This window comes from Pistacia vera, unplaced genomic scaffold (assembly GCF_008641045.1).
Source record: "Pistacia vera cultivar Batoury unplaced genomic scaffold, PisVer_v2 Contig492, whole genome shotgun sequence".
NCBI lineage: Eukaryota > Viridiplantae > Streptophyta > Magnoliopsida > Sapindales > Anacardiaceae > Pistacia > Pistacia vera.
Window position 1 is genome coordinate 443,948 of NW_022196326.1, and position 22,321 is coordinate 466,268.

Here is a 22,321-nt window from a genome sequence, read left to right on the forward strand (position 1 = left end):
AAGAAGAAGGTGTTTAGGTTTATTTGCAAGAATTTCGACTCTTTATGGATATATTATAATTTTTAAAAGATTACATAATTATTCATTAATCTTAATTAACCCATAATCATATTTAATTAAGTTTAATAAAAAATAAACCTATTTAGTTAACATTTACAAACTATATAGCATTTTAATTAAATTTTAACTCCAAATGCCTTTTTAATAAACTGCCCCATGAGTCTGTGTAAACCAACAGCCAGAGGCGCCATGCCCGCAACATAATATGCACAACTACAGGCTCAGAGCTTTACTCTCGGGCTCTATACGCTCACTCTCTAACCCCACCAATCGTCGCTTACTTCACTGCTCTCCTTCTAGGCCGAATGCCAACGCCTTGTTTAACTTACTTGCGCTACTTCCACTTTCTGCACCAAAACGACGCCGTGGCTTCTGCGGCTACGCTGCCGAGCAGTTCTCCGACGACGAGTACGAGTGTGACTATGAAACCCATCAGGTATTTTCTGTTCCGGGTCTTTGTTTAATTTTTGTTTTCAGTTTCATTTTGAAGTAAGAACAACGGAAATATCTATTGTTATTAGAGTTTTGAATTGGCCAATTTGCGTGATTTGAAAATAGAGAGACTTTACTTGTAGTGGAGGATTATCATATTTTTTATAAAACTTGTTTTAATTGTTTATGGCTTCTTTGTTGAGTTTGTGAAATTGGAATAAGAAGAACAAATTTAACTTTATTGACAATTTTTGTCTCTGCGATATCTGGTCTAAATCTGTTTGGGTGCTGAGAAAGTGAGAGTATGTATTGTGTAACTAGAAGTTTGAAATGGCCGACCTGGTTTGGAAAATAGGTGGAGAAAAGGAGGTTTTGATTAAATTTTATGGAAGAAATTCCTAAAGAATTTCATGATGGGATTTAGAATCTCTCTTGCAGATTAGGCTTGTGATAAGTACATGAAATTTCGAGAAAATTCTCCAATGATTTTAGGGAAAGCTTAGTTTTGGATGAATTTCAAAACTTGTGAGGCTTGCTTTGGTTTTTGCCGAAGCTGATGGGTGTGTTCAGTTAGATTTTTCCTAGCACGTTTGGTCTCTGTACTTTTTTGGAAAATGTAAAACTCTGCTAAGCTATGTCAAATAGTTCAATTAGGCATGTAAGACATCAAATATTTTATGGATACTACACGTGATCAATAAAAAGAATTTTGGTGTGACTCAGGGGAGATAAATTTTATTTTATTTTTTTAACGGAAGGTGGGAGTTTAACTGCATTGAAGTTGGTTCCTTTTCCTTTTACCTTACCAAAGTTTGGTGTAAATGACTATGGGAAAGGTTTGATCCTAATTTCTAGTATTTGATCATAGGCGTCATCAACGGTGGCCAATATTGACGAGTGGAAATGGAAACTCAGTGTGTTGTTACGCAACGAAACTGACCAAGAGATCATCTCCAGAGATAAAAGAGATAGAAGAGATTATGAGCAGATCTCAAATCTTGCTAAAAGGATGGGGCTTTACAGGTACATAACTGCCATATGCCTTTTTTTTTTTTTCTCTCTCTCTTTTTCAGTATTTTGTCAACCGGTAGAGATGATAATTTATGTGTCTTGATCACTGAGTGATTGTATGTTATTTCACCTTACATATTATTTGTTGCTGTGACAGTCAAATTTATGGAAAAGTAGTAGTTGCGAGCAAGGTTCCTCTTGCTAATTACCGGCCGGATTTGGATGATAGGCGGCCACAAAGGGAGGTAATGGTTTCTGGAAGGTCTTGAAAGCTTTCAGTTCTATATTGCGAAGGGTTTTTCTTTTTCCTTTTTTTTTTCTGTATCTGAAGAGTTGACTTTTTGATGCTTCATTTGTGTAGGTTGTGATCCCCCTAAGCTTGCAGAGGAGAGTCGAAGGTCTCCTGCAGGAGCACCTTGATAGAATTCAGTTAAGTTCCGGAAAGGTTACTGAGAGTTCAGATGAATTGAAGTCCATTGATCGGGTTGAAGATGTGAATCTGGATGAAAATCCAGATTCTTTCCTCGATCGGTCTGTTATGGAGAAGGTTCTTCTGAGGAGGAGTTTGCAAATGCGAAATATGCAAAGAGCTTGGCAGGTATGGTTCTGGTTACTTTTATGTGCAGCGTGTAATATTTCTATTGTGGCGCCATATGACACATTGAACTTCTTTTGTCATTTTTTCAGCTTAAGATACTTAGCTGTAGCAACTTTTTTCTTTGTGACCACTTCTGACCACTTTAATTTTTATAGATGTTGCGAATTATTTGTTTTTTCTTTTCTTCAAGAAAGAAGTAAAAGGAAAAATGGCTATAGTTGGTTACAGTAGATATATGTTCACACAAGTCTTAAATATGAACACTCTCCAGAAGTTACGATTGTTTTACAGAATTTTTTGAAAAAAACCTAGTATTAACTCTTTATATTTGTTATAATTTTTGTATCCTATTCCTTTTATTTAAGAATGTTACAAACAAAGAACTGATTGTAATTTTCTTATATTGTATTGATAAATTATACATCAATATATAAAAAAATAAAGAACTAATCTAGGAAACAAATAATTTAATCTAGGAAATGAATAATCTAACTTCCTATTTTACAGATTTGTTCCTAATATATATTGATTACAATCCTAATATCCTATTATAGATTTATATACTTAATCATGCAATACTGTAAGATTTTGCATGATTATCTACAACACTCCCCCTCAAGATGGAGCATAGATGTTAATCATACCCAGCTTGTTACAAATATAATCAATCCGAACCCCATTCAAAGCTTTAGTGAAAACATCTCCTAGTTGCTCTCCAGTCTTCACATATCCTATAGAGATTAAATCTTACTGTATTTTCTCACGAATGAAATAACAGTCAATTCAAATGTGCTTAGTTCATTCATGAAATACGGGATTAGAAGCAATATGAAGAGCGGCTTGGTTATCACACCACAATTTCACTGGCAAAGAGGCCATAAGACCAATTTCAATCAAAAACTGATATATCCATATTACTTCACACACAGACTGGGTCATAGCCCTATATTCTGATTTTGCACTAGATCGGGACACAACAGTTTGCTTCTTACTTTTCCATGAGACCAAATTTCCACCAACAAAAACACAGTAGCCTATAGTGAATCTCCTATCTATCTTGGAACCTGCCCAATCTGCATTAGAGAAGCACTCAATATTATGTCCATGATTTCCGTACAAAATACCACGTCCTGGAGCTCTTTTCAAATAACACAGAATTTGTTCTAAAGCTGCCCAATGGTCAACTGTAAGAGAAGACATGAATTGACTTACTACACTGACAAGGTATGCAATATCAAGATGAGTGACTGTTAAATAGTTCAACTTTCCAAGCAGTCTTCTATACCTCTTATGATCTTCAAACAGTTCACCATCTTTGGTAAGTTGCGAATTAGGAAACATTGGCGTACTGCATGGCTTAGCATTCAATTTTCCTGTCTCAGTTAATAAGTTAAGTACATATTTTCTTTGAGAGAGGAAGATGCCTTTCTTACTCCTTGTTACCTCAAACCCCAAGAAATACTTCAACACTCATAAATCTTTTGTATGAAACTAGGTGTGAAAAAATGACTTAAGTAATGAAATCCCTGTAGTGTCACTCCCAGTGATGATAATGTCGTCAACATATACGACCAGAAGAATAATGTCAACTGTTGATTGTTTGTAAAAGACTGAGTGATCAAACTTGCTCTTTGTCATTCCGAACTTTTTAAGTACCTGACTGAACTTTCCAAACAAAGCACATGGACTTTGTTTCAAACCATACAACGATTTGTGAAGATGACAAACTTTCCCATACTCCCCCTGATCAACAAACCTAGGTGGTTACTTCATATAGACTTCTTCCTGAAGGTCACCATGTAAAAAGACATTTTTTATGTAATGACCAAGAATGAGTAGCCGCCATAGAGATAAATAAGCGAGTATAAGTCAATTTGGCCAGAGGGGAAAAAGTGTCAGAATAATCCACTCCATAAGTTTGAGCATAGCCTTTAGCTACAAGATGAGCTTTAAGCGTAGCCACTGACCCATCAGGATTTACTTTAACATTAGACAAGAAATTATGGACTGATATGTTGAAAAAAGACTAGGATTATCTGTCATATGATCTGTGGCACTAGAATCAATGACCCATTTGGAAGATGAGGAAATAAGATATGTATTTGGTTTACCTGACTCGACGAGAGCAGTGATGGAAGTAGATGAGGACTTCAATGATTCTTGATACTGAGAAAACTTGGCAAACTCATCAGTTGAAATATAACCGTCTTCTCAGAAGTATCCGTAGCGGCAACATGAGCTAACTGAGTTTTCTGGGCCTTATTTTGCAACTTTCTACACGTGCGCTTTGTATGACCGGGTTCATGACAGTAGTAGCACAAAATCCCTCCTAACTCCTGACTCCTATTATCACGATTATTCGAACCCCCTCCTCTATTATTGCTCCTATTATATAAACGTTCGGTGTCATTATTCTGACTTACAAGAGCACTACTCGACTGAACAGATGGAGTGCTTTTTGTATGAAAAACCCTAGTAAATATGTCTTGGAGGGAGGTGATCTCAGAACTGGCGAGAACCTGAGATTTAGCAGATTCAAACTCAGAAGGGAGTCCAGCTAGGAAACTCATAATCGCTATTTTCTCTCGTTGAGCTTGTTGAACTTTCACATTAGCACTCACCGGTAAAAAGACGTTATGTTCTTCATATATCCTTTTAAAGTCCATAAAATAGGTTGTAAGAGACCTATCTTGTTTCTCAGCTTGATAAAAGGCTTTGCATACATAAAAAATACGAGAAACATTCCCTTTCCCAGAATACAAAAAATCTAGATAGTCCATCAATTCTTTCACATATTCACAATGATTAATTAAACCAAGTAGCTCACTGTTGATGGAGTTCCGTATCTGCAAGAACAACCGGGCATCCTCTCTCAACCATGTTTGCTTTGAATCGTCTTCAGACGAATCTTTTGTGAGATGATCATCTTTACCAATGCTTCGCANCGTCGTAAGATCCTGAAACAGGCAATGATCAGGGAAAAATGAGATGCAACATTTAAGAGCACGAGTGAGTTTACTCACAGAAATTAAATTAAAAGCGAACTGTGGTAGACTCAATACAGAGGATAGGGAAATTAACGGAGTAGGGTTAACAGACCCAGACCCAAGAACACAAGAAGTTGATCCATCAGCTAAAGTAACATTTGACGAGGAATTATGTGACTGATATGAGGAAAAGAGACTAGGATTACCTGTCATATGATCTGTGGCACCAGAATCAATGACCCATTTGGAGGATGAGGAAATAAGACATGTATTTGGTTTACCTGACTCAGCGAGATCAATGATGGAAGTAGATGAGGACTTCAATGATTCTTGATACTGAGAAAACTTGGCAAACTCATTAGTTGAAATCATAACCTTCTTTTCAGAAGTATCAGTAGCGGCAACATGAGCTGACTGAGGTTTCTGGGCCTTACTTTGCAATTTTCTACACGTGCGCTTTGTATGACCGGGTTCATGACAATAGTAGCACACAATCCCTCCTGACTCCCGACTCTGATTCTCACGATAATTCAAACCCCCTCCTCTATTATTGCTCCTCTTATATGAACGCCCAGTGTCATGATTCTGACTTACAAGAGCACTACTCGATTGAACAGATAGAGTGCTTTCTATACAAAGAACCCTAGTAAATATGTCTTGGAGGGAGGTGATCTCAAAACTAGTAAGAACCTGAGATTTAGCAGATTCAAACTCAGAAGGAAGTCCAGCTAGGAAACTCATAATCACCATTTTCTCTCGTTGAGCTTGTTGAACTTTCACATCAGCACTCACAGGTAGAAGAATGTTAAGTTCTTCATATGTCTTTTTAAAATCCATAAAATAGGCTGTAAGATACCTATCTTGTTTCTCAGCTCGATAAAAAGCTTTGCATACATAAAAAATTCGAGAAACATTAATTTTCCCAGAATACAAAAAATCTAGATAGTCCATCAATTCCTTCACATATTCACAATGATTAATTAAACCAAGTACCTCACTGTTGATGGAGTTTCGTCTCTGTAAGAACAACTGGGCATCCTCTCTCAACCATGTTTGTTTTGAATCGTCTTCAGATGAATGTTTGGTGAGATGATCATCTTTACTAATACTTCGCAAATAAAGACGAATTGTCTTACTCCAATCAAAATAGTTATCAGACCCATTAAGCTTATGTTCCGTAATTTTTGACATTACAGGAACCATATCAATTATAGACTTGTCAGTCATAGTAAGAAGACGAAAATAGCCAACAAAAACTCTTTCAAAGAACGAACTCTATATCAACAGAAACCAACAAAATAGATACCAATAGAAACCAACAAAACTGTTCTGACCTGGTAGAGAAACTGAAGAACTAATCACACAAACTTGCCAAAAATAACAAGATGAAGCCGGGAAGGGTGATCGAAGCAAGTTCCTCTGTCGCACGCACCCACATGCGCCAGCGTGTGGATCTAACGTAGATGAAAAAGGGTGGCGCGTGAGACTCACGCGCTACTCCTCCGGTGACCCGACTTCAGGGAAAGGTCGACTGGCAGACAAGGCTTCTTCTTAGGCAGGCAGTGAGAAAAAATGGCCACTCTCCAGGGTGACTCACAAATAATGCTCACTTGGGTAGAAAAAAAATGAATTGAAAAAAAAAACAACCTAGAATTGCTCTGATACCATGTTACAAATAGAGAACTAATTGTAATTTTCCTATTTTGTATTGACAAATTATACATCAATATATAGGAAAATAAAGAACTAATATAGGAAATAAATAATCTACTCTAGGAAATAAAAAATCTAACTTCTTATTTTACAGATTTGTTCCTATTATGTATTGATTATAATCCTAATATCCTATTATAGATTTATATACTTAATCATGCAATATCTATAAGATTTTGCATGATTATCTACAACAGTTCCCTTTCTTAGGTTACACTCCGCTTGGAAGAGCTACAATTATTTTGATTACAGTAGGAAGCCAAATCTACTCCTAAACTAATAGATCAAAAAGAGAAGTCACATAAGAAAAGTGTTAATGGAAAGAGAAAAACAGATTCAAACATGACTGAAGAACAGTCTCCAGCTAAGTAGCAGAAAAATATTGCCCAAAACCCAAACAAAGTTCATGGGAAAGAAAAGGTCGAGCACAAAACTTAGCTGAAGAAAACGAAGTAGAAGAAGCAAAAGCCAAGTTTGAAGAGCATCCAAATGACCAGCACATCAAAGACTCCATCATTGGAAGAGCCAAAGGATACACTGACGAGTGTATTGCATTTTTATCAAACCTTAACTTCAGGACAAGTAGAGATTCTCTCGCACTTCAAAGAGAGATTGCTTTTTATTCCTTTTTAACGCTGGACAAGAAAATATAGAGAGATAATTCTAATGGTTATAATTTTTTTTCAGGCAACTTCTGAAGATCTGAAAAAATTCTTTAGCGATGTTGGTAGGGTTGAATCTGTTCGAATTTTGTAGGACAAGTTCATCGGAAAGTAAAGGGTATGACTCTCTTTCTCTTATTCATTATTTGTCAATGTTCTTTGTGCTTTATGCTTCAAATGAAAAAGGGGAAGCTATCCACTGGACCTTCCATGTGCACATCAGTGTTACGGTCAAATCCTTATTTAACATTGCCTGACCTTTAAACTTTAACATATGTACGCATAATGTGGACTATACCACACAAATTAGACATAAGAAACTAATTTTAATAAGACTGGGAGATCAGCAGGGTTGATGCTTCGGGGAGATAAAAACTACTAAATGCAGTCCATTCTCTTTGATTTCTTCCTTTCACGCAGTCAATAAATCATTTAGTTATTGTGCTTTTGGTTTTAAGATGAATGTCCTTGCCAGAGACGATTACACAGTCTCAAATAAAACTGCTGAAGGGTTGAATTCCATAATTATGGTAAAATTGTTGAATTTTCTAAGTATAAAGAGTCTAACTGTCTAAGAGCATATTTTTTTCATTTTGATAGCAAGTGATATGGTTAGGAGATGCAACCATAGTCCCATATAGATTTACCCATATTCCAGCTTGCCTTTAACTATAGAGCATATGTCTGGGACCGTTGCATACTAATTTATAATATCCTCTGATCGATTTTTGAAGGGCCTGGCATATGTGGATTTTGCCGATGATGCACACCTTGCTGCAGCTGTAGGAAAGAACAAACAAATGTTTCTTGGGAAGAAGATAAGCATTGCAAGATCAAATCCGAAGCAAAAGAGAAAGGATTCTGCTAGTCATGGGGCCTCTAGAGAACATGGTAGGCTAAGTGGAATTATGTTTTATCTTTGTTATTACTTGTGTGTGTTTGTTTTTGTCCAATGCAGTCTATAGACGTTTGTTATTACTTCTACATTTCATTTTCTTACTCTTTTGGGTTAAATGGCAGTGCAAAGTAGTAATCAGACTTTCAGGGAGTCTAGAGTGCCACACTCTGCTGCTAATAAACATAGTGATAACATTCAGCTGAAGGGGAGGAACACATTTGCAATGCCAAGGAACGTTAGCACTTGGTGTCCCCTCGACAAATTCAGAAGCCGGAGAACTGGAAGATGAGAAGCCGAAGTCAAATAATGGGTTCAAAGAAATGATCTTTAAGAAGTGAGGTTTGTTCCTGAGGTTACATGTTACATGTTAACTAGAATAGCACAGTAATTAACAAACTTCTCTTTCTTATAAAAAAAACATAAGGTTTCACCTTAATATGTTTCTGTAAACACAATTATGACAAATGATACCTGTTTGAGGACGAAAGATATATATCAGTACCCTTCTTGTAAATTTTCTTCCAAACATGTCAAGTTTATACCCATTTTATTCAAAAAGCGTAAAGTTCTAATATGTTTCCTGTGGAGCACTTATTTCATCCAATTTGTGATGAGGATATCCTCAATACCTTACCCCAAGATTTAGAGAAATTTTAGTCAATTAGATGGCGATCAAGTTCCTTGTTATGTGACAAATGACCAATGGTATAGGATCCAACAAGATGATGAAAACTATTATAGGTTGGTGGTCTATTCTTGGTCTAAAATAACATTGAATACTCACAGTGCAACTATTAGGTTCTTTGCTTTTCTGTACCTATTGATTCTATTCTAGCGGAGAATCCATTTTACAATTTGTCATAGACGAAAATCCTAATGCAGAAAGATGGACCAGTAGAGCACTATTGAGTTTGTGTACTGAAACAACAATGGCCTTGCATCTCATGCTTGTGGAAAATGTGAAAAAATGTCTTTGGTCTGGAAAATGTCTGAGGAAGAATATCATTTGTATGCTCGCCAGATTAAAATTTCCACACACATATATTCATTTTTATTGTCTGTTTTGAATGAATATCCATATCTCATATGATTATGTTTGTTTCACTTAGACTCTTCATGATTATATTGGACGCTTTCATAAAATTTCTCGTAGAATCGAGAATGGGGTTTTTGTTTTGTACATGTTAGATCATGAATTAGTACCAATCTTCAAAAAAGATCTAATTGTTTCACTTTCTATTTTCGAAATGGAATATTTACATAATCCCCATGAATAGGATTAAACGTTATTCCATGGTATTTGTATGATATTCTTTCTTAATTTTAAGCGAGTACATGAGATGGTTTAAGTGATCTATGAATTATGTTTCATTTTTTGTTTCTTTTATGCACTAAGTCACTAAGTGCGAGATTCCCCCTGGCGACCATTATTAACTTGTTCCCCCATGGGCTCTTTCCCATGTCGCCTCTTGGAATCAGCTTGTCTTCTAACTTCACGCCCATGAGTCTCATATTTGGAATTTGCTAACCCCTTTCTCATATTTGGAAGGGGTATTTATACAAGTTTACACCAAAGGAAGTGGAGAGAAATCTAGGATTGCCATTAGACTCGGCAAGCAATTTCATGATTTTAGTGATTGCGTGCTAGGATCGCACAAATATTGATTCGTTCTTATCCCTCCTGAGATATTCGAGATAATGCTTATCCCTTAGTCTGTCGAACAGCTGCATTGGATGGTAGCGACGAGATTTTGCTGAGTCTGACTTTAAGATTCCATGACCTTGAGATCACGTCGATCTACTGATTTCCGGGCTACCGAGACTTTCGAGCTTATGATAAAAATCACACACAATAGAATTTCTTGTGGTCTTTCTTGCTTTTAATATAAGTAATCAATTTATGCATGTTTAAAGTTAAATGTTTTACACTTAAATAATATTTTTATAAAGGAGATTAAATTAATAGTAATCATTTTGATTAAGCATTATTGAAGTTATAAAAGTAGTTATGATCTCTATTGATGTAAAAAAAATTTAATCAATAAGCAAACAATGATTATCAATGTTTAACATTAAAATTCATGGATTCCCTTGAAATTAACTTGGCTTCTATGAGCATCGTGATTAAACATTATTAAAATTATCTCATAAAATTTGTGGTTCATAGGATTAACATAAAAACAAAGAGGAGAAGATGAAAAATTTAATCAACAAAAAACAAACGAATGTTAAATAAATACATAATGATCCATAGCATGTCAAAACATTGAGAGAAAAGTTCAAGATTTTGTCTCACATTTCATTAATTCTCTCGCAAAATATGATGCGTTGAGAAATTAGAATAGAAAAGTCTTATAGCTATAAATGTTTTCTCTCTTCTAATTGATTCCATCTATTATTGGAAGTATAATCTCTAATGAACTTCAAATCTGACTTCGCTGTCTCATGGCGCACCTCTAATAATAATCTCTAATAAACAGCATAAAAACTGATCTTGTAAATGAAAAGTTTTAACTAGAAAGGGATATAGACCTAATGTTTGCTACAATACTTTAATCAGATGGTATTGCAAGAATAAAGAAGTCAACGAAGTTCTTAGTCGTTATTAAGAGAAGATTTTAGAAGGAATTAGACCTAATGTGATTATAAATAACAATTTGTTAACTTGCCTTTTTCTTAAAGCTAATGTAAAAGATGCACAAATTAATTGGTGAGATGCAACTTAATGGTTTTACCTTATTCTTTGACACATAGCATATTCATTGATGGACATTGCAAGAATGGATGTGTTTTGGAAGAAGTGGAAATGTTTCATACTTTAGTAAATATTAAGTTTGCAGTTGACCTTGAAAGCTTGAATTCCTTCTTTGATGGATTATGTAAAACAGGGATATCCGAAACTGCTCGGTAGCTATTTTAAAAATTTCTCTCACTGAAAGCCTAGTGCCTAAGAAATTTTGTAACTGTTTTTAGAATTCAGTTTTGATGGATACCATTGTTTCCAAATTTTATAAGCAATTGGGGTCATAATAGAGATTACAATGTTATAAGAAGCACATTCATAACAGAAGCTCTTTATTGAGATAGGTGTATGTGCGACTATCTAATCACTTGATATGTGCTAATCATATATGTTAATGTATAGTGCACATTGTGGATAAGCTAATGTAGAACATTACAATAAAGAAAACGAAGTAGAAGAAGCAAAACCAAGTTTGAAGAGATCCAAATGACCAGCACATCAAGACTCCACCATTGGAAGAGCCAAAGGATACACTAGAGTGTATTGCATTTTTTAAAACCTTAACTTCAGGGAAGTAGAGATTCTCTCCACTTCAGAGGAGTTCTTTTTATCCTTTTAACACTGGACAAGAAATACAGAGAGATAATTCTAATGGTTTTAAATTTTTTTTCAGGCAACTTCTGAGATCTGAAAAAATCTTTAGCGATGTTGGTAGGGTTGAATCTGTTGAATTCAGGACAAGTTTCCAGAAAGTCAAGGGTATGACTCTCTTTCTCATTCATATTTGTCAATGTTCTTTGTGCTTTAGCTTCAAATGAAAAAGGGGAAGCTATCCACTGGACCTTCCATGTGCCATCAGTCTTACAGTCAAATCCTTATTTAACATTGTGACCTTAAACTTCAACATATGTATGCATAATGTGGATGTACCACAAAATTAGCCCTAAGAAACTAATTTTAAAGACTGGGAGATCAGCATGGTGATGCTTCGGGGAGATGAAACTGCTAAATGCAGTATTCTCTTTGATCTTTCAGGTCTGACTTCATTGATTTCTCTTTCATGCAGTCAATAAATCATTTAGTTTGCTTTGGTTTTAAGATGAAGTCCTTCAGAGACGATTATCAGTCTCAAAAAACTGCGAAGGGTTGAATTCCATAATTATGGTAAAATTGTGAATTTTCTAAGTATAAAGAGCTAACTGTCTAAGAGCAATTTTTTTCATTTTGATAGCAAGTGATATGCTTAGGAGACTCAACCATAGTCCCATACAATTTACCCATATTCCAGCTGCCTTTAACTATAGAGCATGTTTGGGACCGTTGCATATAATTATAATATCCTCTATCATTTTGAAGGGCTTGCATATGTGGATTTTGCCGATGATGCACACCTTGCTCAACTGTAGGAAAGACAACAAATGTTTCTTGGGAAGAAGATAAGCATTGCAAGATCAAATCGAAGCAAAAGAGAAAGGATTTTGCTAGTCATGGGCCTCTGGAGAACATGGTAGGTAAGTGGAATTATGTTTTATCTTTGTTATTACTTGTGTGTGTTTGTTTTGTCCAATGCAGTCTATAGACGTTTGTTATTACTTCTACATTTCATTTTCTTACTCTTTTGGGTTAAATGGCAGGCAAAGTAGAAATCAGACTTTCAGGGGTTAGAGGCCACACTCTGCGCTAATAAACTAGTGATAACATTCAGTGAAGGGGAGGAACACATTTGAATGCCAAGGAACGTAGCCACTTGGTGTCCCTCGACAAATTCAAAGCGCGGGAAGGAAGATGAGAAGCCGAAGTCAAATAATGGGTTAAGAGAAATGATCTTTGAAGAGTGAGGTTTGTTCCTGGTTACAGTTACATGTAACTAGAATAGCACAGTAATTACAAACTTCTCTTTCTTATAAAAAAACATAAGGTTTTGCCCAATATGTTTCTGTAAACACAATTATGACAAATGATACCTGTTTGAGGCGAAATATATATCAGTACTTCTTGTAATTTTCTTCAAAATGTAAGTTTATACCCATTTTATTCAAAAGCGTAAGTTCTAATATGTTCCTGTGGAGCACTTATTCATCCAATTTGTGATGAGGTATCCTCAATACCTTACCCCAAGATTTAGAGAAATTTTAGTCAATTAGATGGCGATCACATTCCTGTTATGTGACAAATGACATTCTTGCTTCTTGATTTTATGATAATGAAAATATTGTTTTGGGTCCACAACTCAAGGGTGACTTTCTTCAATTGTTATGTATTGCCTTTTGGATTTGTTGATATATTCTTTTCCTAAAAACAGAGTTATTCAGGACATATGCCATAACTGGTTGCGTTTTGAGAGGGAATATGGGACACTTGAAGATTTTGACCACGTTGCACAGAAGGTACACATTCCTGCTGCAGTTTTAATTTATTTGTTTTAAGTGCCAATTAATCATGTATTTCTTTTTTCAGGCTAATGTGTATGATGCATTTGCATTGCTATTGAGAATTAGTATGTATAGATTTATTAAAAAACAATTGAAGTGTTTAACTAATGATATTTTAGTTGCCTGCGATGTCCGCCTTATCTAGTAACCATATGTGTTTGACTAAAATGTGCCATGTTAGCAGTTGTCTTTGATGACCTCAAATGATGTGCTTGTAAATGAGTTGTGTTTATGTGCCTCTGTACATATTATGAACTCTTTGCTTCTCTCCTGTCAGAGCTTAAATACTATTGGTGGATCATTGCCCATCTGTTTAATTTTTGAGTTTAAGTGATAACTTAATAGAGTATTGTAGTAAGGTGGTCCACACAGTCTCATGTTTAAATCTCTCTATGAGATTTGGGCCAATTTGGTTTGTAATTCAAAAAAAAATTTGAAATACCAAGTTACAATTAAAAATTTTAAGTTTTATCTGTGTATTTTAAATATTTGAAAATATATTTTTTATTTTAAATTTCTTTATGAGATTTGGGCCAGTTTGGTTTGTGATTCAAACATAATTTTGAAAAACTAAGTCACAATTAAAAATTTTAAAAGTTTAATCACAATATTTTAAATATTTGAAAATATATTTGGTATTCAAAAATTGTTTTTGAAGTTAAAAACTATATAAAAACTGAGAAATGATATTTTTTTTGTTTTCTAATTTTACACTAATTTTTAGGATTATATGCAAAAACATTTTTTTTGAAAACATTTCAACTTATTTTAATAAAAAACGTATTTTCATAAAATTCCTTATATTCCTTGTTTTTGAAAATAAAACACTATTTAAAATTTATACCAAATAGGCTCTTATTTAGATTAAAAATTTGTAATTGTATTTATGTTATATTTATGGTTGTGATTGTGGGTGTTTAGTGCACAAGATTGTGTTAAATTTTAAGTATGGTTGTTGGATGCTTAACCATCAATTTAAGCTTTTAAGTCAAGTTGTTATGTAACATTGTAAAAGATGTCACTGAATTATAATACATCTGCTTAGTATTTATTGAATGTATGCAATGCATGCTATTTTAACTCAATGCGTAAAGATGCTTGTCTTTGTTCCCTTTCTCAGGTTACACCCCGCTACGAAGAGCTGCAATTATTTAGGTTACGGTAGGAAGCCAAATATGTTCCTGAACTAATAGATCAGAAAGAGAAGTCACATAAGAAAAGTGTTAATGGAAAGAGAAAAACAGATTCGAACATGACTGAGGAACAGTCTCCAGCTAAGCGGCAGAAAAATACTGCCCAAAACCCAAACAAAGTGCATGGGAAAGAAAAGGGATGAGCACAGAACTTAGCTAAATAAAACGAAGTAGAAGAAGCAACCCCAGTTTGAAGAGCATCCAAATGACCAGCACATCAAAGACTCCACATTGGAAGAGCCAAAGGTACACTGACGAGTGTATTGCATTTTTATCAAACCTTAACTTCAGGAAGTAGAGATTCTCTCCACTTCAAGAGAGAGTTCTTTTTATTCCTTTTTAACACCTGGACAGAATACAGAGAGATAATTCTAATGGTTTTAATTTTTTTTCAGGCAACTTCGAAGATCTGAAAAATTCTTTAGCGATGTTGGTAGGGTTGAATCTGTTCGAATTACAGGACAATTACGAAAGTCAAGGGTATGACTCTCTCTCTCATTCATTATTTGTCAATGTTCTTTGTGCTTTATGCTTCAAATGAAAGGGGAAGCATCCACTGGACCTTCCTGTGCACATCAGTCTGTCAAATCCTTATTTAACATTGCTGACCTTTAAACTTCAACATATGTATGCTAATGTGGATTGTACCACAAATAGCCCTAAGAAACTAATTTTAATAGACTGGGAGATCAGCATGGTGATGCTTCGGGAGATGAAACTGCTAAATGCAGTATATTCTCTTTGATCAATTCTAGGGTCCATGAACTTCATTGATTTCTTCCTTTCATGCAGTCAATAAATCATTTAGTTCTTACTTTTGGTTTTAAGATGAATGTCCTTCAAGAGACGATTAGCAGTCTCAAAAAACCTGCAGAAGGGTTGAATTCCATATTTTGGTAAAATTGTTGAATTTTCTAAGTATAAAGAGCCTAACTGTCTAAGAGCAATTTTTTTCATTTTGATAGCAAGTGATATGCTTAGGAGACTCAACCATAGTCCCATACAAATTTACCCTATTCCAGCTTGCCTTTAACTATAGACATATTTGGGACCGTTGCATACTATTTATAATACCTCTGATCGATTTTGGAAGGGCTGGCATATGTGGATTTTGCCGATGATGCACACCTTGCTACACTGTCGAAAGAACAAACAAATGTTTCTTGGAAGAAGATAAGCTTGCAGATCAAATCCGAAGCAAAGAGAAAGGATTTTGCTAGTCATGGGCCTCTGAGAACATGGTAGGCTAAGTGGAATTAGTTTTTTTGTTATTACTTGGTTGTGTTTGTTTTGTCCAATGCAGTCTAGACGTTTGTTATTACTTCTACATTTCATTTTCTTACTCTTTGGGTTAAATGGCAGGCAATAGTAATCAGACTTTCAGGGAGTCTAGAGGCCACACTCTGCTGCTAATAAACATGTGATAACATTCAGTTGAAGGGGAGGAACACATTTGCAATGCCAAGGAACGTAGCCTTTGGTGCTCCTGCACAATTCAACCGAGAATGGAAGATGAGAAGCCGAAGTCAAATAATGGGTTAAGAAATGATCTTTAAGATGAGGTTTGTTCCTGAGGTTACATGGTACATGTTAACTAGAATAGCACTAATTAACAAACTTCTCTTTCTTATAAAAAAACATAAGGTTTCCCTTAATATGTTTCTGTAAACACTTATGACAATGATACCTGTTTGAGGACGAAAATATATATCAGTACCCTTCTTGTAATTTTCTCCAAATGTCAAGTTTATACCCATTTTATTCAAAAAGCGTAAAGTTCTAATATGTTTCTGTGGACACTTATTTCATCCAATTTGTGATGATGAGATCCTCAATACCTTACCCCAAGATTTAGAGAAATTTTAGTCAATTAGATGGCGATCAAGTTCCTTTTTATGTGACAAATGACCAATGGTATAGGATCCAACAAGATGATGAAAACTATTATGGTTGGTGGTCTATTCTTGGTCTAAATAACATTGAATACTCACGTGCAATTTATTTCTTTGCTTTTCTGTACCTATTGATTCTATTCTAGCGGAGAATCCATTTACAATTTGTCATAGACGAAAATCCTAATGCAGAAAGATGACCACTAGAGCACTATTGAGTTTGTGTACTGAAACAACAATGGCCTTGCATCTCATGCTTGTGGAAAATGTGAAAAATGTCTTTGGTCTGAAAAATGTCTGAGGAAGAATATCATTTGTATGCTCCCGATTAAAATTTCCACACACATATTCATTTTATTGTTGTTTTGAATGAATATCCATATCTCATATGATTATGTTTGTTTCACTTAGACTCTTATGATTATATGGAGCTTTCATAAAATTTCTCGTAGAATCGAGAATGGGGTTTTGTTTTGTACATGTTAGATCATGAATTAGTACCAATCTTCAAAAAGATCTAATTGTTTCACTTTCTATTTTCGAATGGAATATTTACATAATCCATGAATAGGTTAAACTTTATCCATGGTATTGTATGATATTCTTTCTTAATTTTAAGCGAGTACATGAGAGGTTTAAGTGTCTATGAATTATGTTTCATTTTTTGTTTCTTTTATGACTAGTCACTAAGTGCGAGATTCCCCCGCGACCATTATTAACTTGTTCCCCCATGGGCTCTTTCCCATTTCCCTCTGGAATCAGCTTGTCTTCTAACTTCACGCCCATGAGTCTCATATTTGAATTTGCTAACCCCTTTCTCATATTTGGAGGGTATTTATACAAGTTTACACCAAAGGAGTGAGAGAAATCGGATTGCCATAGACTGGCAAGCATTTCTGATTTTAGTGATTGGTGCTAGATCGCACAAATATTGATTGTTCTTATCCCTCTGAGATATTCGAATAATGCTTATCCCTTAGTCTGTCGAACAGCTGATTGGATGTAGCGACGAGATTTTGCTGAGTCGATTTCAAGATTCCATGACCTTGAGATCACGTCGATCTACTGATTTCCGGCTACCGAGACTTTCGAGCTTACGAAAAAATCACACACAATAGAATTTCTTTGGTCTTTCTTGCTTTTAATATAGTAATCATTAGCATGTTTAAAGTTAAATGTTTTCACTTAATAATTTTATAAAGGAGATTAAATTAAAGTAATCTTTTGATTAAGCATTATTGAAGTTATAAAAGTAGTTATGTTCTCTGTGATGTAAAAAAATTTACCAATAAGCAAACATGATTTAATGTTTAACATTAAAATTCATGGATTCCCTTGAAATTAACTTGTCTTCTATGACATCGTGATTAAACATTATTAAATATCTCATAAATTTGTGGTTCATAGGATTAACATAAAAACAAAGAGGAGAAGATGAAAAATTTAATCACAAAACAAACGAATGTTAAATAAATACATAATGATCCATGAGCATGTCAAAACATTGAAGAAAAGTTCAAGATTTTTTCTCAATTTCATATCTCTCGCAAAATATGATGCGTTGAAAATTAGAATAGAAAAGTCTTATATAAATGTTTTCTCTCTTCTAATTGTTCCATCTATTATTGGAAGTATATCTCTAATGAACTTCAAATCTGACTTCGCTGTCTCTGGCGCACCTCTAATAATAATCTCAATAAACACATAAAAACGATCTTGTAAATGAAAAGTTTTAACTAGAAAGGATATAGACCTAATGTTTTGCTACAATACTTTAATCAGTGGTATGCAGAAATAAAGAAGTCAACGAAGTTCTTAGTCGTTATTAAGGAAAGATTTTAGAAGGAATTAGCCTAATGTGATTATAAATAACAATTGTTAACTTGCCTTTTTCTAAAGCTATGTAAAAGAGCACAATTAATTGGTGAGATGCAACTTAATGGTTTTACCTTATTCTTGACACATAGCTATTCATTGATGGACATTGCAAGATGGATGTTTTTGGAAGAAGTGGAAATGTTTATACTTTGTAATATTAAGTTTGCAGTTGACCTTGAAAGCTTGAATTCCTTCTTTGATGGATTATGTAAAACAGGGATATCAAAACTCTGGCTCTATCTTTTAAAAATTTCTCTCACTGAAAGCCTAGTGCCTAAGAAATTTGTAACTGTTTTTAGAATTAGTTTTGATGTACCATTGTTTCCAATTTTAAAGCAATTGGGTCATAATAGAGATTCAATGTTATAAGAAGCACATTCATAACAAGCTCTTTATTGAGATAGGTGTATGTGCGACTATCTAATCACTTGATATGTGCTAATCTATATGTTAATGTATAGTGCATTGTGGATAAGCTAATGTAGAACATTACAATAGTATCATAAGTGTTAAGGACATCAAGTCAACTCCTTGAGCTTCACTATAATTACAAAATTCACTTAAGATTTTGAAATAATAAAATTTCCCTTATTATTAGTAAAACTATTAGTCCGCTAGAACATATATCTATAAAATTAATAAATATTATTAAATTGTCCTGATTCTATTATTTTAACCCTTATATTTAACAGTAATTTTTTATTATTTTATAAATTTGATTATTTTTATTATATTAACCTCAACGCTGTCATATAACTCCATTGTATATACAAAACTAGTAATTATATTAAATTATACATACTATTATTTTAGTAATAAAGACATTTCAGCAATATAATTAGTATGATAATCTTATTAATATCCTTTGAATTTTAAATATCACATTCGATTATGTGAAATATCGATTTTGTTATATTTAATTTTGAAGAACAATAGAAAAAAAAATATATATCATTGTAAATTAAATACGAAGTTCATAGCATGATTTATTTAAATCTTAAATTTTATTAAAAAAGGTAAAAAAATTTATATGTCTTTGTAATTAAACAGTTATTGCTTGGCCGATAGAATCGGTGATGCAAAGGAGTTGTTTGATTCTATAGCTAGAAAGGGGTATAGACCTGATGTTGTTTGCTACAATACTTTAATCAATTGGTATTGCAGAATAAAGAAGTCAATGAACTCTTAGTCTTTATTGAGGGACGATTTCAGAAGGAATTAGGCCTAATGTGATTATAATATACACCTTGTTAACTGGCTTTTTTCTTATAGCAAAGGTGAAAGATGCACGGAATTTAGTTGGTGAGATGCGACTTAACGATGCTTTTCCTAATTCTTGGACATATAGCATTTTCATTAATGGACTTTGCAAGAATGGATATGTTTTGGAAGCGGTGGAAATGTTTAATTCTCTAGTAATATAAGTTTGCAGTTAGCATTGAAGGTTTGAGTTCCCTCATTGATGGATTATGTAAAACAGGGATTCGAAACTGCTTGGGACCTATTTCAGAAGTTTTCTCTTCATGGAAACCTGGTGCCAGATGTTGTACCATATAGCATTTTGATCAATGGCTGTGTAAAAATGGACAACTAAAATGGCAAATGATTGTTCTCATAATGAAGAAAGGTTGTGCTCCAGATGTAGTCACATTTACTACGCTTATGTTTGGTTTCCTCAAGATATGAGATACCAAAAGTTGTTGAACTCCTTCATAAGATGGTGGAGAGAAATGTGAAGCCGACTGAATGTACAATGTCCTTAGTCATGCAGTTACTAATGAAGGCCAAAAATTATAGTGATTGTTTGAACGAGCTTCCTCAATTTCCGATCTAAAAGCGAAATTGATGTTTACTTGATAAAACTTTAGCTAGTATTAAACTTTTTTCGGAGCAAAATCCTGCAAAAGTTCATCCAACTTCCCAAATGCTCTATATTGGTTACGGTAAGTAGAAGGTTCAGTAAAGACTTTTATCTGTTCGAATTTTATAGGGATGGTGATGGGGATGATTGAGAATGATAGCTTTCCTGATCAGACATACGATACGTAATCTGTCTCTGTTGTAAGTACATATATTGGAAGTGGCAGCATTGCAGGTTGAGTTTGGATTTGCACATGTAGTAGATCTTAAGGTTTTGAGGATTATTTTTGGTTTAAATTTCAGTAAGCAAAAGTTGTATATGAGGAATTGTGGAATGGTTCTTACTTCAACTACGATAATAATGGTAGCCGCTCAAGTTCATCTATTCAAGCTACTCAGTTTACTGGACAATGGTATGTTGCAACTGATTGACTTCATTCATTGATATTCTCAATTATCCAGGCCTGATAAATCTTTATTTATTTATAGTGTTTCACATGTTTCTGTTTCTCAATATATATTCTTTTTTAGTTCAGATCTGAAAAGACTAGAACTTACCAGGTGTGTCTTTAATGTAGTTATGCACAAGCATGTGCTCTTTCAGCGATAGTTGATGAAGACAAAGATAGTTGATGAAGACAAAGCAAAAAGAGCATTAGCGAAGGTTTTTCACTTGAATATCTTAAAGAATATGGATGCACAACAGGGGCCGGTCAATGGGATCTACCTATTGGAACAGTTAAAATGATAACATTGCAGTCAAGAAAAATATGGTCTTGTGTTACATGTGCAGTTTCTGTAACAATTATCATAGAGATTTGGTCGATATGGGATTTCAAATTGCCATTGAAATCTATGAAGCAGCATGGTCTAAAAATGCACTCCTGTAAGAACCCCTAAGTTTATTCAAAGCTGTTATCTTATAGCTTAGTTAATAGGTTGTTAACTAAGGTATGAGTTTAGGGTTTTTTAGATCTAAATCTATCTCAAATCTGTATAGATTTCATTTCATCATCTGTTTTGTCAGTTCATTTGTTTTTTTTGGTGGATGTACCGTTTAACCATTTTCTAGTAGATTCTTGATGTTGTGAAATGTTGGACAAAACTCAGGTAGTTATAATGTCTAGCAGATAATATTTTTGCTCCTTAGGTGATGGAGGGGGAGAAGAATATCATAGATAGATAATATAGGATTCTATATAGGGTGATAGAGAGAAATTAATAGGTTAAGAGGAGAAATCAAGAAAGGGATACCAAGGACTCAAATACTCGATCCTAAAATGTAGAAGATAAGGACTAAATAGCCATTTGCATCCTTCCTTTACGTCCTGCATAGTCAGGTGACTGCCTTTAGGATAAATTTCTGCCAACTACAATTGGAAACTTTACATTCTGCATAATTTACATTGAAAAATATCTACTCCAGAACTATTTGTTCCTGATAATTGAGTGACTAGTTGCTGTTTTCTGCATAGTTATTCTTTCTAAACTCCTGAAGCTGGACCATGATTGATTGTTTTACTGCGCTAAATTACATGCATTCATTGTCTATATGGGCAATGGACTCTTAAAAGGCCAAAACCTTGTAGGAATGGGATAAAACCAACAATAAATGAAGAATGTCTGTATAGATATCATGCAGGATTCTGCAAAGTTGCTCACCTTCTAAAGGTATCGGATGAGAAAACACTTTAAGGTTTTTTATAGTCACTCTTGTATTACAGTTGCAAGAAGATGTTTCCATAATTGATTGGTTCTTGTGACTTATTACTGTCATGCAATTTTATGTATAGTTAATTAGTTGTATTTTAAAAGAAAACATTTGAAATGCTTATGTAAATTATACTGTTCAACTATTAGTCATCCGATTCTTGTAACTATTTTCAGAATTTAGTTTTGATGGGTAGCATTGTTTCCAAATTTTGCAAGAAATAAAGGTCATAACAGAGATTACAATGTTAT

The 22,321-nt window shown here is 34.1% G+C and overlaps 1 protein-coding gene and 1 long non-coding RNA gene across 2 annotated transcripts; both read left to right on the plus strand.

The window, feature by feature from the left end:
* Positions 1 to 200: 200 nt before the first annotated feature.
* Positions 201 to 2,238, plus strand: LOC116105094 (DExH-box ATP-dependent RNA helicase DExH3-like). Its single transcript, XM_031391516.1, has 5 exons — positions 201 to 496; positions 1,361 to 1,515; positions 1,661 to 1,748; positions 1,865 to 2,101; positions 2,191 to 2,238. The coding sequence occupies exons 1-5, from the start codon at positions 266 to 268 to the stop codon at positions 2,236 to 2,238; spliced, it is 759 nt and encodes a 252-aa protein (XP_031247376.1). The 5' UTR covers positions 201 to 265.
* Positions 2,239 to 7,969: 5,731 nt separating this feature from the next.
* Positions 7,970 to 8,526, plus strand: LOC116105109. Its single transcript, XR_004124022.1, has 3 exons — positions 7,970 to 7,993; positions 8,198 to 8,354; positions 8,494 to 8,526. It is a non-coding gene; the product is annotated as an uncharacterized LOC116105109 (long non-coding RNA).
* The last annotated feature ends 13,795 nt before the right edge of the window (positions 8,527 to 22,321 follow it).

What these genes read in the sequence shown, in the direction of transcription:
- LOC116105094 (XM_031391516.1), top strand. Translation starts at nt 266, where the DNA reads ATGCACAACTACAGGCTCAGAGCTTTACTCTCGGGCTCTATACGCTCA. An exon ending in AAAAGGATGGGGCTTTACAG is followed by an intron (nt 1,516 to 1,660) that starts GTACATAACTGC and finishes TTGCTGTGACAG; the next exon opens with TCAAATTTATGGAAAAGTAG. An exon ending in ATATGCAAAGAGCTTGGCAG is followed by an intron (nt 2,102 to 2,190) that starts GTATGGTTCTGG and finishes TCATTTTTTCAG; the next exon opens with CTTAAGATACTTAGCTGTAG.